At 36.4% G+C, this 16,976-nt stretch overlaps 1 protein-coding gene across 2 annotated transcripts in view; it reads right to left on the reverse strand.

The window, feature by feature from the left end:
* Window positions 1-818: 818 nt before the first annotated feature.
* Window positions 819-16,976, reverse strand: part of LOC135126578 (homeobox protein SIX3) — an 81,956-nt gene continuing 65,798 nt past the window's right edge. Inside the window, exons 2-3 of one of the 2 annotated variants that reach the window (XM_064052605.1) lie at window positions 1,495-2,003; window positions 819-1,436 (exon numbers count right to left, since the gene is read on the reverse strand). In XM_064052605.1, the coding sequence (XP_063908675.1) occupies window positions 1,174-1,436; window positions 1,495-2,003 (772 nt within the window). In that variant the 3' untranslated portion in view covers window positions 819-1,173. Of the gene's footprint in view, window positions 1,437-1,494; window positions 2,016-16,976 lie in introns of both variants that reach the window. The other variant, XM_064052604.1, reaches the window with a different exon arrangement.

Below are 16,976 nucleotides of genomic sequence, written 5' to 3' on the forward strand. Positions count from 1 at the left end.
CCACTTCGGTTGGTTACCAGAACGCTTAAGGGGGTAAGTTTTTTGGTCAGTTCGAATACATCGTTTTAGGGGTGAGTTTTGTGGAAAACTTTAATCATGGTGGATCCTTTAAAACGTTTTAGGGATGACTTTAATGGCTCTAATGACGTCATCAGCTTTCGGGAAGGGATGAACAAATAAATAATTTGCTCTTTACTTACCAAAATTTCTAAAATGTCTATAGCACAATCTCTGAGGTGATTTAATATTTCCGTAAAGTCAAGGATGCACAAATTAAAAATATCTATAGAGATAAGTTAAAAAATGGTTCTAATTTTTATAAAATTTTGACGTTTTCGAGTAAAACTATTATAAAATTAATTAAGCAGAATTAAATAGTAATACAGATTCTTCGCTCGATGAATTTCGCAGGTTGACCAAAATCGCTTAACATTTTATAGCACGCTTCAAAAAGTGTGGGAATAATTTACGATTCATTTATTTTTTTTTTTTATATATCTATATATAATTGAAGGAGACGTCATCTGAGAATTAATGTGTAGGTATTCGGAATATTGCGTGAATAAATACGGTTTGGAATTATTTATGAGAATAGATATGTTCATTTAGATATTGTCAATCAAGAGAAACAGAATTAATTTTTTAGTTATTTCAGCTCAATTAAGGATGCTAAGTAGACCATCGCTGTACAATTAATTCTCCTATTTTCGATTAATAAATCATCACTTTACGAAAAATAAGCAATTCTTCTAATTTATTTATTTTCTTGAAGGTAAAGTGGAAAATGAAACACCATAATGTAATCTCATTGTGTAATATGTATTTTATATACAATCGAAAATCAATTGAAATATGTTGACTTAAAATAATTTATCTACAAAAATCGAATACGACATTCTCTCTACACTGAACCTAGTCACCGAACACAACCGCCAAAGTGTATAGTAGGTACTCGAAAATCGTTCAGTGCGTCTCGACTAAATTCTTCTATAAATTCAAATATATTATGCCATATACAATCTACAAATTGCCACTGAACATAGAATTTTATACGGGTCCGTCCTCGTTCGCACACTTATGTACTTATATACACATTGTCAAGCAGTGTCAATAAATATTGCAGCAAACCATATAAAGTATTCACACTTTATCCTCCCATTCGTACGGTATATATCACGTCAGCCTCGGCGGGGAGAACGGCCGGTGCAGCACCGGGGGGTTGGGGGGGCTCGACGGCGCTATTCTAACTATACCTCCGTGGGGCGCTGCCCCCAGGTGCAAGCTGGTGTGGTGCGGCGACGGCGGCGCCGTCATGCGGTTGGGACTCGCGACGTGGATCCGCAGGGGGGTGGTCAGCTGGTGGCCGGACGTCAGCCTCAGGGGCAGGGGCGCCTCGAGCTTGGCGTTATCCGAGGGCGCCATCCGCACGTGGTCAGCTGAAACCAAAACATCACACGTAACACTTTTCCCGAGTCGAACAGTTTCGACCCTCACCGTGTATCCTCAGGTTCATCGGCGGCGACTGCCTCGTCGGCGAGTTGTCCACCCTGATCGGGCTGCTGCTCTTATCCTGCCCGTAATCAGCGTGCGAATCGACATCGATGGGCGACTCGTTCGATGTTAATCGCAAATTGACGGCTGAATTATTGTAATTCGATGTGGCGGTGTCGACGTTGATCGGCGACTCCGAACCCCTCTTGTTATCTTGGCGGAAGTTCGGCGGCGGCGTCGGGGGCGATTGCCTGAAGCTGGGGGAGGTGGTGTGGTTGCCGAAGCGGTACTGGGCGGGCATGGGCCCGGGGGAGTGCGGCCCGAAGCGGAACGAGGTGATGGGCGTGGGGGAGGCATTGCCGAACCGGAGCGGGCCGGGGGAGCTGATGGGGGGCGAGTGGGCGCCGAGGGAGATGTCCGAGTCGCTGTCGGAGGGCGTGGGGCTGAGGGGCGGCTGGCGGGCGCCGCCGCCGTGGTGCGCGAGCTGCGCGGCGAGCTGCTGCTGCTGCATCCTGGAAAGGAAACTTATAGAAATTAATAACTATGTCAATTGATACTCCTGTGGAAAAATTATACGCTCAGAATGAAACGCTCATGTGGCATGATCAAGATTGCGCGATTCCGAGATTCTTTAATTTACTTCAAAAACAACACAATCGATCCCCGAGATTCTTTCAAACTACTTCAAAAACTAGACACAAGGATCCCCCGAGATTCTTTCACACCGCTTCAAAAACAAAACACAAGAGAGCCGCGAGATTCTTTCAAATTACTTTAAAAAACTAGACACAAGGAACCTTCGAGATTCTTTCAAACGACTTCAAAAACAAAACACAAGGGAGCCCCGAGATTCTTTAAACTACTTCATAAACTAGACACAAGGAGCCCCCGAGATTCTTTTAAACTACTTCAAAAACCAACACGAGGGGCCCCCAAGATTCTTTCAACTTACTTCAAGAAGTAGACACAAGGTGCCCCCGATATTCTTTCAAATCACTTCTAAAACAAAACACAAGGGAACCCCGAGATTCTTTCAAATCACTTCAAAAACAAAAGACAAGAGAGCCTCGAGATTCTTTCAAACTAATTCAAAAACAAGACACAAGGAGCCCTCGAGATTCTTTCAAACCACTTCAAAAACCAACACAAAGGAGTCCCCGAGATTCTTTCAAATTACTTAAAAAACTAGAGACAAGGAAGCTCCGAGATTTTTTAAACTACTTCAAAAACTAGAGACAAGGGAGCTCCGCGATTCTTTAAACTACTTCAAAAACTAGCCACAAGGAGCCCTCGAGATTCTTTTAAACTACTTTAAAAACCAACACGAGGGGTCCCCGAGATTTTTTCAAACTACTTCAAAAACTACACACAAGGAGCCCCCGAGATTCTTTCAAATCACTTCAAAAACAAAAGACAAGGGAGTCCCGAGATTCTTTTAACTACTTCAAAAATTAGACACAAGAAGCCCCCGAGATTCTTTTAAACTACTTCAAAAACCAACACAAGGGAGCCCCCGAGATTCTTTCAAATTACTTCAAAAACTAGAGACAAGGGAGCTCCGAGATTCTTTAAACTACTTCAAAAACTAGCCACATGGAGCCCCCGAGATTCTTTCAAACTACTTCAAAAACTACACACAAGGAGCCTCCGAGATTCTTTCAAATTAGTTCAAAAACAAAAGACAAGGGAGCCCCGAGATTCTTTAAACTACTTCAAAAACTAGTCACAAGGAGCCCCCGAGATTTTTTTAAACTACTTCAAAAACCAACACAAGGAGGCCCCGAGGTTTTTTAAACTACTTCAAAAACGAGACACGAGGACCCCCCGAGATTGTTTTAAGCTACTTCAAAGACCAACACGAGGGGTCCCCGAGATTCTTTCAAATTACTTCAAAAACTAAACACAAGGAGCCCCCGAGATTCTTTCAAAACACAAGGTAGACCTGAGATTCTTTCAAACTACTTCAAAAACAAGACACAAGGAGCCCTTGAGATTCTTTCAAACCACTTCAAAAACAAAACACGAGGGAGCCCCGAGATTCTTTAAATTACTTCAAAAACTAGAAACAAGGAGCCCCCGAGATTTGTTTTAAACTACTTCAAAAACCAACACAAGGAGCCCCCGAGATTTTTTAAACTACTTCAAAAACAAGACACGAGGACCCCCCGAGATTGTTTTAAGCTACTTCAAAGACCAACACGAGGGGTCCCCGAGATTCTTTCAAATTACTTCAAAAACTAAACACAAGGAGCCCCCGAGATTCTATCAAAACACTTCAAAAACAAAACACAAGGTAGCCCTGAGATTCTTTCAAACTACTTTAAAAACTAGACACAAGGAGCCGCCGAGATTCTTTCAAACTACTTCAAAAACTACACACAAGTAGCCCCCGAGATTCTTTCAAATCACTTCAAAAACAAAAGACAAGGGAGTCCCGAGATTCTTTAAACTACTTCAAAAGTTAGACACAAGAAGCCCCCGAGATTCTTTTAAACCACCTCAAAAACCAACACAAAGGAGCCCCCGAGATTCTTTCAAATTACTTAAAAACTAGAGACAAGGGAGCTCCGAGATTCTTTAAACTACTTCAAAAACTAGCCACAAGGAGCCCCCGAGATTCTTTTAAACTACTTCAAAAACCAACACAAGGAGCCCCCGAGATTTTTTAAACTACTTCAAAAACGAGACACGAGGACCCCCCGAGATTGTTTTAAGCTACTTCAAAGACCAACACGAGGGGTCCCCGAGATTCTTTCAAATTACTTCAAAAACTAAACACAAGGAGCCCCCGAGATTCTATCAAAACACTTCAAAAACAAAACACAAGGTAGCCCTGAGATTCTTTCAAACTACTTTAAAAACTAGACACAAGGAGCCGCCGAGATTCTTTCAAACTACTTCAAAAACTACACACAAGTAGCCCCCGAGATTCTTTCAAATCACTTCAAAAACAAAAGACAAGGGAGTCCCGAGATTCTTTAAACTACTTCAAAAGTTAGACACAAGAAGCCCCCGAGATTCTTTTAAACCACTTCAAAAACCAACACAAAGGAGCCCCCGAGATTCTTTCAAATTACTTAAAAACTAGAGACAAGGGAGCTCCGAGATTCTTTAAACTACTTCAAAAACTAGCCACAAGGAGCCCCCGAGATTCTTTTAAACTACTTCAAAAACCAACACAAGGAGCCCCCGAGATTTTTTAAACTACTTCAAAAACGAGACACGAGGACCCCCCGAGATTGTTTAAGCTAATTCATAGACCAACACGAGGGATCCCCGAGATTCTTTCAAATTACTTCAAAAACAAAACACAAGGAGCCCCCGAGATTCTTTAAACTACTTCACAAATTAGACATAAGGAGCCCCCGAGATTCTTTCAAATCACTTCAAAAACAAAACACATTACCTTCATTTTGTGTTTTTTGTCGTAATAATTAATAATTAAAAGAAGATAGGTGAGATTTATAACCTTGTGTGTTTTGCTGCCATAATATTTCGACGATCATTATAGCCCTGAGGAAACCAGTGAAATAGCAGCGAAACGTCGGTGTAACTTCTGATTGTAATTAGTGTACTTAGATAGTATAGACAAAATTGGTCGAAGGTTATTTCAACAGAACTTCCCCCGCCCCTGAAGTACAGTCCAACAAATCCCGCTTCTTTAAAAAATAAAAAAAAAATGTTTAACTTTTATTTGTGATAAATCTCTATACATTAAAACAAATATGTAGAGATAAGTATTACCAGCAACAGTGGAAGAAGTTAAATGACACCCTATATATTTTTTTTTGTTTGTCTACGACAACCCACTTTTTTTTTAATGATACTCTATATAGTATATATTTTTTAGAGATTCTTTCTTGTAGATCCTGTTTTTTTTTTGAATACATTAATGTATCATTCTTTAATCACTCATATCTGCCACTGATTCCAATGCATCATGTTACGAAAACACACTTCTTTATATTTGGTCTTAACTGTCCCGTCGTCAACCCATGATAGGCTACGAATTAACAATTGCTCCAAAAATATAAATGCATGTCGTCTCCACATATACTAGTATAAACGGTTGCTGTAGAATTTCGATTTTTTTGCTAAAATTTGGATGCTTCGGAGAAAACCGAAAACGGATTCATAAACAACAAGTACAGAAGTATACTATTTTATAAAATTTGACAACAATCGGTCCAGTAGTTTCGGAGATTACATGTCTAATAAAAATCAACATAGATAATGAACAGACAGACAGACAGAAACGGGAGACTACATTTTTCGCTGTACGCCTAAGATTATTGTTAGACGTTAGCCGAATTTGACTTAAAAAATGACCGGTTGTAGTATAAAACGTTGTCAAAACCGACAATGTACTTTCCCGACTTCATAGAATTTGTAAAGTTCAAACAAACTGCACAGTTTTCAAAGATTCTATAATTTTACAAAATTTTAGGTTTTCTAAAGTTTCCAGTATTTAAGAGTTCTAGAATTTTCACGGCTCATAAAGTTTCTGAACCTTCTAGAACTGATATAATTTCAAAAACTTCCAGTATACCATTCTAGAATTTCTACTTCTTGTAGAATTTCTATAGTCCATAAACTTATAAGTGTTTCTACAGCTGCTGGAGTTTTTAGAATACCTATAATGAATTTCAAACATTCTGTTGTTTCTACAGATTCTAGACTTTTAGAAGCTTGTTAAGTTTTCAGAGTTTCCTAGTGTCCAAAGTGTGAACATTTTTAGTTTATTAGTTGACCCTGCAAATTTTGAAAGTTTCCAGACTTTCGAGGGTTTTAACAATTTTCCAAAATCTCCAAGAATTCAATTTTTTTTGTAGACTTATTAGCAGAGTTTTTAGGTTTATCATTTCTAAAAGCTACAAAATTTCAAAATTTGTCCGACCTTCTAAAATTGTTACTGTTCGTAGAATATCCAAAACTTCCAGGGATTTTGAACTATTTTAGAGCAATAAGATTTTTAAACTTCCTCGATTTTCCAGAATTTTTAAAATCGGAAGAATGTGCACTCTTTCCAGAATTTAAGAGCTCTAGGGTTTTCACGGTTTATAAAATTTCTAATAAGTGAATTTCCCAAACGTCCAGAACTGACACAGTCGCAAAAACTTCCAGAGTTATAATTTTTTGAGAGTCTCTAGAATTATAAACTTTTTTTAAGGTTCTAGGGCTTCCATAGTTCCTAGATTTCTCAGAGATGTCAGAATTCCATTTTTACAGTTTTCCATGGTCAAGAGTTCTCAAACTCTCCCGAGTCAAAGAAAATCCTGTCTTTCTACAGTTTTCTGAATTTAGAGTTTCCAAAGTAGTACTTACTTAGTAGTGACCTTTCAGAACCTCCATATCTTTCAGATTTTTTTCTAATTTCTAATATTATAAATCTAAATAAGTATATTTACATATATCGTAATTTCAGCCAGTTTAGCTAAAATGTTTTCTAATAGATTCTAGGAAAATAACTGTGAACAATAAACGATCAATATTATTATAATTATAATTCTTATTATTAATAATAATAACCCCCCTAATGAAATAACGAACCGAATCGTCTTCGGCTTCTGATTTGCAATCTTATCGTCCCGAAATTAAATAAAAATTCCATTATCTTCGACCGAACGAGATTACCCTAACAAAGGACGAAATAATTTCGAATCGTTGTGGTTGTCATTAAGTTGATATTAACCCGTTTTCTACCACATCTTTCTGTGAGCGGCGTCGCTACCAAAACTCATACACCGAATTAACTTGATTAGGTATTGAAATGAACGCTTCGGGGTGTGTAACGAGACCTGGCTAATGCTAATCGAGTTTGTTTAGAGAATAGCCTGTTAACATCGACTGATGGCATCAAAGACCGCCCGTTAGACTGAAGATATATTGCAAATTATTCCGCTTCGTGTAGACAATGCCTCTAATAGCTATTGTACTCTTGATACACCATCAACTCGTATATGCTTATATGCATGCACATGAGCAATTTCTAATTACGGAAATGCCTTTGAGAAGCCATTCGGTTCGGATGGAAATGGAACAACGAAAAAAGATATGTCTGCGCGCTTTTGTGGGAGCTTTTGACAACAAAACTGCCTGGTTACATTGTTTGAAGATAATAAAGCGATTTTAAAAGCGTCTTACGTTTCCGGTTTGGGCTGACAGTAAGCCACCGTTTCAACATTTTTTAGGACTGCAATTTTTACCATATAAGTTTAGTTGCTCGATCAATTTTAAGCACTTACAATCTACCCGTTAGTGCAGCTACTACAGAATTAGATTCTACAACCCGAGCAACGTTAGAGTAGTGCCCTTAGCAAAACCCTAACCACATTAAAATTCTATTATCGTCGAGACTCGCTCTGATTCACAGTTGTGTGTCTGATATAATACGAGTTCATTTGCTTGGCCCCATCATTACTGTACGTACTCTGGAAATCCCTGTTTTGCCCCATTTTCGGGCGATGGTATTTTAATTATTCGTTACGCAGGCCCCAGCTGTACCATCAGGTTTTGATCCATCTGTACCTCCAGCAATATACCTATTTGACTATTAAGGGCTGGCACAAAAGCTTGAAATTCACACCGATCGAATTACAGCGTGGACCCGCATTCAAGCCCGAATACAGTATGGTCCACATTTCTTGCTCATCGCACCAATAAAAGAACACAGAAAACTTAAACTGCGATGTTGAAATTGATCCTGGGTATTCTTTAAATGGCTTTGTTTGAACTTAAATTGGTAGGAGCACAAAGGCGCAGATCGCTTTCGGGTGACTGGCGTCTGAAAAGGCTCCAGTGGCGTTCTACATTCCAGGAAAAACAAAAAGAGCAAAAATTGGGTTGCCAATATTATCACAAAAGCAGTAAAACATAAGGCAAAAATTTTGATGATTTTTAATTGTTTTTTGAAATTTTGGAAAACAACTAATAAGCACAGATTTAATAATAAAATGCAATAGAAAACAATTTTCTGAAAAGGCTTGAATTTATATTTTATTGGTTAATTATTTTTCTTGCTTCCCGACTGATTTACAAAGTCTAGGAAAACACCTAGAAGCAATGGTTTTTTCTTTATTGTGGGGAGTGTTGTGGTGGATCACGCTTGAGCAATATCAAAATGAGCAAATAGTAGGCCATATTTTTTACTAAAATAATAACTCGAGTCGCCAAAGTGAATTTATTTCTTCCAAATGTTAAATTCGGTTGCGACTTTCTCATTTTACAAAATGTGGACTGTAATTCAAATAAAAAATGATTTTCTCGAATAACTTGAATTAAATTTTGTCGTCTTTCTTCCGGAAGCCTTTACAATGTATTTGGAAATTAAAAACCCCTAAAACGATGTAAAGTATTTTTTTTGTGGGGAGTGTTGTAGTGGATCACGCTTGAAAACTATAAAAATAAGCAAATAATGGGTATTTTTCTTTACCAAAATAATAACTCGAGAGTCTAAAGTAAAACTACTTCTTTCAAATGTCGATTTCGGTGTCGATTTTCTAACTGCATAAGACGTGCGCCAAAATTTAAGTGAAAAAATAATTTTCTGGAAAACCTTTAATTTCATTTTGTTGGTTTGTTTTTTATATTATAGAGACGTAAAAACGATGTAAATCACATTTTTTACTTTTTTGTGGGGAGTATTGTGGTGGATCAAACTTGAAAATAATGAAAATGAGCAAAGAGTGTGCCATATTTTTTACCGAAATAATAACCCGGGTCTCCAGAGTGAATTTATTTCTTCCAAATGTTAACCTCTGTTGCGACTTTCTGATTTTACAAACCGTGGGCCGAAATTCTAGTGGAAAATAATTTTGTCGAATGGCTCGAATTAAATTTTGTCGGTTTTCTTCCTGAAGACTTTACAACGTATTTGGAAATTGAAAACCTCTGAAAACGGTGTAAACTATATTTTTTTATTTTTTTGTGGTGGATCACCCTTGAAAACTATAAAAATAAGCAAATAGTGGGTGTTTTTTTTACCATAATAATAACTCGAGTGTATTAAGTAAAACTACTTCTTTCAAATTTCGAATTCGGTGTCGATTTTCTAACTGCATAAGACGTGCGCCAAAATTCAAGTGAAAAAATAATTTTCTGGAAAACCTTGAATTACATTTTGTTGGTTTGTTTTTTATATTATAGAGACGTAAAAACGATGTAAATCACATTTTTTACATTTTTGTGGGGATTATTGTGGTGGATCAAACTTGAAAATTATGAAAATGAGCAAAGAATGTGCCATATTTTTTTACCGAAATAATAACCCGAGTCTCCAGAGTGAATTTATTTCTTCCAAATGTTAACTTCTGTTGCGACTTTCTGATTTTACAAACCGTGGGCTGAAATTCAAGTGGAAAATAATTTTCGCGAATGGCTTGAATTAAATTTTGTCGGTTTTCTTTCTGAAGACTTTACAACGTATTTGGAAATTGAAAACCTCTGAAATCGGTGTAAACTATATATTTTTCTTTTTCTTTTTTAGTGGATCACGCTTGAAAACTATAAAAATAAGCAAATAATGGGTTTTTTCTTACCAAAATAATAATTCGAGTGTCTAAAGTAAAACTACTTCTTTCAAATGTCGAATTCGGTGCCGATTTTCTAACTGCATAAGACGTGCGCCAAAATTCAAGTGAAAAAATAATTGTCTGGAAAACCTTGAATTACATTTTGTTGGTTTGTTTCTTATATTATAGAGACGTAAAAACGATGTAAATCACATTTTTTACTTTTTTGTGGGGAGTATTGTGGTGGATCGAACTTGAAAATTATGAAAATGAGCAGAGTGTGCCATATTTTTTACCGAAATAATAACTCGAGTCCCCAGAGTGAATTTATTTCTTCCAAATGTTAACCCCTATTGCGACTTTCTGATTTTACAAACCGTGGGCTGAAATTCAAGTGGAAAATAATTTTCGCGAATGGCTTGAATTAAATTTTATCGGTTTCCTTCCTGAAGACTTTACAACGTATTTGGAAATTGAAAACCTCTGAAAACGGTGTAAACTATATTTTTTTATTTTTTTGTTGTGGATCACGCTTGAAAACTATAAAAATAAGCAAATAATGGGTGTTTTTTCTTACCAAAATAATAACTCGAGTGTCTAAAGTGAAATTACTTCTTTCAAATGTCGAATTCGGTGTCGATTTTCTAACTGCATAAAACGTGCGCCAAAATTCAAGTGAAAAAATAATTTTCTGGAAAGCCTTAAATTACATTTTGTTGGTTTGTTTTTTATATTATAGAGACGTAAAAACGATGTAAATCACATTTTTTACTTTTTTGTCGGGAGTATTGTGGTGGATCAGACTTGAAAATAATGAAAATGAGCAAAGAGTGTGCCATATTTTTTTACCGAAATAATAACCCGAGTCTCCAAAGTGAATTTATTTCTTCCAAATGTTAACTTCTGTTGCGACTTTCTGATTTTACAAACCGTGGGCCGAAATTCAAGTGGAAAATAATTTTCGCGAATGGTTTGAATTAAATTTTGTCGGTTTTCTTCCTGAAGACTTAACAACGTATTTGGAAATTGAAAACCTCTGAAAACGGTGTAAACTATATTTTTTTATTTTTTTGTGGTGGATCACGCTTGAAAACTATAAAAATAAGCAAATAATGGGTGTTTTTTCTTACCAAAATAATAATTCGAGTGTCTAAAGTGAAACTACTTCTTTCAAATGTCGAATTCGGTGTCGATTTTCTAACTGCATAAGACGTGCGCCAAAATTCAAGTGAAAAAATAATTTTCTGGAAAACCTTGAATTACAATTTGTTGGTTTGTTTCTTATATTATAGAGACGTAAAAACGATGCAAATCACATTTTTTACTTTTTTGTGGGGAGTATTGTGGTGGATCAAACTTGAAAATTATGAAAATGACCAAAGAGTGTGCCATATTTTTTTACCGAAATAATAACCCGAATCTCCAGAGTGAATTTATTTCTTCCAAATGTTAACTTCTGTTGCGACTTTCTGATTTTACAAACCGTGGGCCGAAATTCAAGTGGAAAATAATTTTCGCGAATGGCTTGAATTAAATTTTGTCGGTTTTCTTCCTGAAGACTTTACAACGTATTTGGAAATTGAAAACCTCTGAAAACGGTGTAAACTATATTTTTTATTTTTTTATTGTGGATCACGCTTGAAAATTATAAAAATAAGCAAATAATGAGTGTGTTTTTTTTTTTTCATCAAAGTAATAACTCGAGTGTCTAAAGTAAAACTACTTCTTTCAAATGTCGAATTCGGTGTCGATTTTCTAACTGCATAAGACGTGCGCCAAAATTCAAGTGAAAAAATAATTTTCTGGAAAACCTTGAATTCCATTTTGTTGATTTATTTTTTATATTATAGAGACGTAAAAACGATGTAAGGACATTTTTTACTTTTTTCTGGGGAGTATTGTGGTGGATCAAACTTGAAAATTATGAAAATGAGCAAAGAGTGTGCCATATTTTTTTACCGAAATAATAACCCGAGTCTCCAGAGTGAATTTATTTCTTCCAAATGTTAACTTCTGCTACGACTTTCTGATTTTACAAACCGTGGGCTGAAATTCAAGTGGAAAATAATTTTCGCGAATGGCTTGAATTAAACTTTGTCGGTTTTCTTCCTGAAGACTTTACAACGTATTTGGAAATTAAAAACCTCTGAAAACAGTGTAAGCTATATATTTTTTTTTTTTGTGGTGGATCACCCTTGAAAACTATAAAAATAAGCAAATAATGGGTGTTTTTCTTTTACCAAAATAATAACTCGAGCGTCTAAAGTAAAACTACTTCTTTCAAATGCCGAATTCGGTGTCGATTTTCTAACTGCATAAGACGTGCGGCAAAATTCAAGTGAAAAAATAATTTTCTGGAAAAGCTTGAATTACATTTTGATGGTTTGTTTTTTATATTATAGAGATGTAAAAACGATGTAAATCACATTTTTTACTTTTTTGTGGGGAGTATTGTGATGGATCAAACTTGAATATTATGAAAATGAGCAAAGAGTGTGCCATATTTTTTTACCGAAATAATAACCCGAGTCTCCAAAGTGAATTTATTTCTTCCAAATGTTAACTTATGTTGCGACTTTCTGCTTTTACAAATTGTCGGCCGAAATTCAAGTGGAAAATAATTTTCGCGAATGGCTTGAATTAAATTTTGTCGGTTTTCTTCCTGAAGACTTTACAACGTATTTGGAAATTAAAAACCTCTGAAAACGGTGTAAACTATATTTTTTATTTTTTTTTTGTGGTGGATCACGCTTGAAAACTATAAAAATAAGCAAATAATGGGTGTTTTTTCTTACCAAAATAATAACTCGAGTGTCTAAAGTAAAACTACTTCTTTCAAATGTCGAATTCGGTGTCGATTTTCTAACTGCATAAGACGTGCGCTAAAAATCAAGTGAAAAAATAATTTTCGGGAAAACCTTGAATTACATTTTGTTTGTTTGTTTTTTATATTATAGAGATGTAAAAACGATGTAAATAACATTTTTTACTTTTTTGTGGGGAGTATAGTGGTGGATCAAACTTGAAAATTATGAAAAGAAGCAAAGAGTGTGCCATATTTTTTTACCGAAATAATAACCCGAATCTCCAGAGTGAATTTATTTCTTCCAAATGTTAACTTCTGTTGCCACTTTCTGATTTTACAAACCGTGGGCTGAAATTCAAGTGGAAAATAATTTTCTCAAATGGCTTGAATTAAATTTTGTCGGTTTTCTTCCTGAAGACTTAACAACGTATTTGGAAACTGAAAACCTCTGAAAACGGTGTAAACTATATTTTTTTATTTTTTTGTGGTGGATCACGCTTGAAAACTATAAAAATAAGCAAATAATGGGTGTTTTTTCTTACCAAAATAATAATTCGAGTGTCTAAAGTGAAACTACTTCTTTCAAATGTCGAATTCGGTGTCGATTTTCTAACTGCATAAGACGTGCGCCAAAATTCAAGTGAAAAAATAATTTTCTGGAAAACCTTGAATTACATTTTGTTGGTTTGTTTTTTTATATTATAGAGACGTAAAAACGATGTAAATCACATTTTTTACTTTTTTGTGGGGAGTATTGTGGTGGATCAAACTTGAAAATTATGAAAATAAGCAAAGAGTGTGCCATATTTTTTTATCGAAATAATAACCCGAGTCTCCAGAGTGAATTTATTTCTTCCAAATGTTAACTTCTGTTGAGACCTTCTGATTTTACAAACCGTAGGCCGAAATTCAAGTGGAAAATAAATTTCGTGAATTGACGAAAGACTTTACAACGTATTTGGAAATTGAAACCTCTGAAAACGGTGTAAACTATATTTTTTTATTTTTTTGTGGTAGATCACGCTTGAAAGCTATAAAAATATGCAAATAATGGGTGTTTTTTCTTACCAAAATAATAACTCGAGCGTCTGAAGTGAAATTACTTCTTTCAAATGTTGAGTTCTGAAATTGATTTTATAACTACATAAAACGTGCGCCAAATATCAATTGAAAAAATATTTTTTTTTTAAACTTTAATTTGTTGATTTGTTCTTTTGCGCGCTTCCAGAAAAGTGTAGAAAGGAATTGCAAATTAGAGACACTTGAAAAGAATAGAGATTGCACTTTTTTTTGTGGGGAGTGTTGTGGTGAATCGGGCTTGAAAAATATAGAAATAGTCAAATAATGAGCAACATTTTTAGCAAAATAATACGTAACTTCCAATAGTAGTGCACATGTGAGCATTTATCGCTGAAAATCTATAATATTTTACCAACTATTACCCCCGATTTGATCGTGGTGACCTCCGCGCCACTCTAAACGTATATTAAGTCATCCGAGGGTAGCTGGTACATTTAGTATTCAAATTTAGCGATGGTATCGTATGACTGGCGAACCGCCCTAATTACCATGTATCGATGCAGTGCCCTTTGTACATCGGCGCAGGCCATGGAAACAAACGCGACACATCCATTTATAAAACATGGCCGCCTTTGTTCGAATTTTTTCACCACCACGCCCTCTGCGATGATACCGGTCCGAGATAATGCGCTGCAAGAGTTCGCTAACGATCTGTACATTAATGTTCGGGATTAATCCATTTTAAATCTTTCCGAGTTGTAGAAAGTGTGCGTCGGATTTTAACCTGTCAGACGGCTGGGGGATATTGTGACGTCACTCATAATATGACAAGGCTCTGACAAGGGAAACAGTAAGCTGGAAGTAACTTTAAAACCTCCACGGGTATTAACATGTCGGAATTCCCGAACTGCCGGTTCATTATGGGCGTTTAGAGAGGAGCCTGCTGAGAGGGGTGGTCTGTTGGGGGTAGATAATTGTGCGGAGAGACCGTTGACAAATTTGCGGACTTGACCTGACAGGAGTGACAGGGTGGCGGTTTGAGGAATGGTGCCAAGGTTGTCTATATATTTTTATAATGGTGCATTGTCCATTACCTGTACTTGTATACGATTACAATTTTAATGAAACACCCTGTATGCTGAAACAGAAGGTTTATCATGAATCAAGTGGACGTACGTCACCTTATCGAAAAAGAAATTATAATTAAAGTGTCGAAATGACCTCAGCTGTCAACCTATGACACTTGTACCCACGATAACCAAAGTTTTGAACCGGAGTCTATGGTATTAGTGTCCTTATTACGTGAAGGTTTTGCTTTAATTGATATCTGGCTGGAAAATTTAGCGAGGACTCGTTTAATATTGTGTACAGCAAGTTAAAAAAGTCAAGTCTCTGAAATTCCCCGTAGACAATTAAGCCATCACTCGTTCCCTCGTGTTAAAGTACGATTTCGTTGACCCGTCGGTGATCTAATAACGGCCGTTCGTGATGTCCAAAAAGCGTCGAATCGCCATCAGACCGGATTAAGTGTCGATGTTATCGGCGCCCAAACCACAAACCCAATCCCGAATGACAATGCAAGTTTAGTCCCAGGGTTGAGAAAAACAAACTCAGCTCGGTGGCGCCAAACTTCCGGCAAGGCTGCCAACATATGGGGAATATCACTAGTAGGTAAAATAGAACTACCCCTGATTGAATTACAGAGCACACAAAAATATGTACTTCTCTATTATTTAAATAAACAAACTGTTAAAGTGTTTTCAAATACGTTTGAGAAAGTCTATAAGGGTTTGTTTTTGTGCAAATATTTCCACAGACATTCGAAACACGCTCGAAAATGTCCAATATTGATCGACGCGTGGAAATGGAAATTCCCTAGGGAAACGCACGCTGGCCAACCGAAAAATTCGCGCGAACCTTGACACAGAAAAGGCACTCGTAATTACAAAGAGTGCTCCATATTCATTTCGGGCCGGTAATTTGAGCCTCGGAAGGGCTCATTTATCCGGTAGATTTGATCAGCTTTTCTTTAATTTTCAGCACGGTTGTGGGTCGAATTTCAGCGCGTTTAAGCGACATGTGATACTGCACACCGGGATGTATGCGCCGATTTTTTTGAGATTTTGTTGTTTCTGGTCTGCGGCACTAATTCGGGAGAAACTCGACACCGACCCGATTTTAGAAGAGCAGAGAAGACAAATAGAAGAAAGTGATGTCTTGCTACCTGCGTAATTCCGATGGTAATTATCTCCGCTACGACTAGGCAATCAATTAAATTTACATCGTAACTAGTAAGCAAATAGTAGTATCTAGTGCAAGCTCGGCTTTAATAAGGATTAATGTGGAACTTGTTTTATATCAGTATTCATAACATCTGTAAGAGATATCCTTCTACGCTGCGATCACACGTTTTTAGTCAAGCGTGAGACAACTCGCTAAATATGTAGAGTTAATTGGTATGGGAAACTTTGATTGGTTTTGGAAAAAATCGATTAACCTGTTACGAGTGGTTGGGTTTTTTGAATCAGCGTGGATTCTGTGTCAGGATATTGGACTTGCCGGAAACTGGGTGGATAAGACGCTGTATCCAATTATACACATGAAAGTGCACGCATTATACGACATAAACATAATTTTACGAGTAATCAGGACACTAAAAATTTACTACCTTTCATTATACAAATTGGCGACACAGTTCGCTTTTTTGTTCATTGCCGCATACGTGCTCCCAAAATCGTACTACAGAAGCAAATATTTTGCCGCTTCTTTACGCCACTGTTCTTCACTACCCGGCAAGTTGTGTCATATACAGAAAAAGTAAATTTTACGAAAAGCAGTCAATTTTAGACTATTTTCAATCCTAACAAAATTGGGATTTTTACTACAGTTTTCCCGGTTCCGTCTGACTGTGATATCAGTGTTTGTCATTTGTAGTCCATTGGTCTATTAAAAAAGCGAATTTCGAAACTACCGAACCGCTTACTTTGGGATTTTCAAAAATTCAAAGGTTGATTGTCTCAAAATTCTCTGTTTTTCAATTTTATAATTTTTTGTAGTACAACATGGTCTAACGAGAAGAAATAATATAAAAAAATGTTAAAACAAATAAATAAATGAAATTACCAACTTTCCGTAATATACAGAGTGTT

The sequence above is a fragment of the Zophobas morio genome, unplaced genomic scaffold, assembly GCF_036711695.1.
Source record: "Zophobas morio isolate AGI-343-1 ecotype UQ-CSIRO unplaced genomic scaffold, CSIRO_AGI_Zmor_V1 ptg000011l, whole genome shotgun sequence".
NCBI lineage: Eukaryota > Metazoa > Arthropoda > Insecta > Coleoptera > Tenebrionidae > Zophobas > Zophobas morio.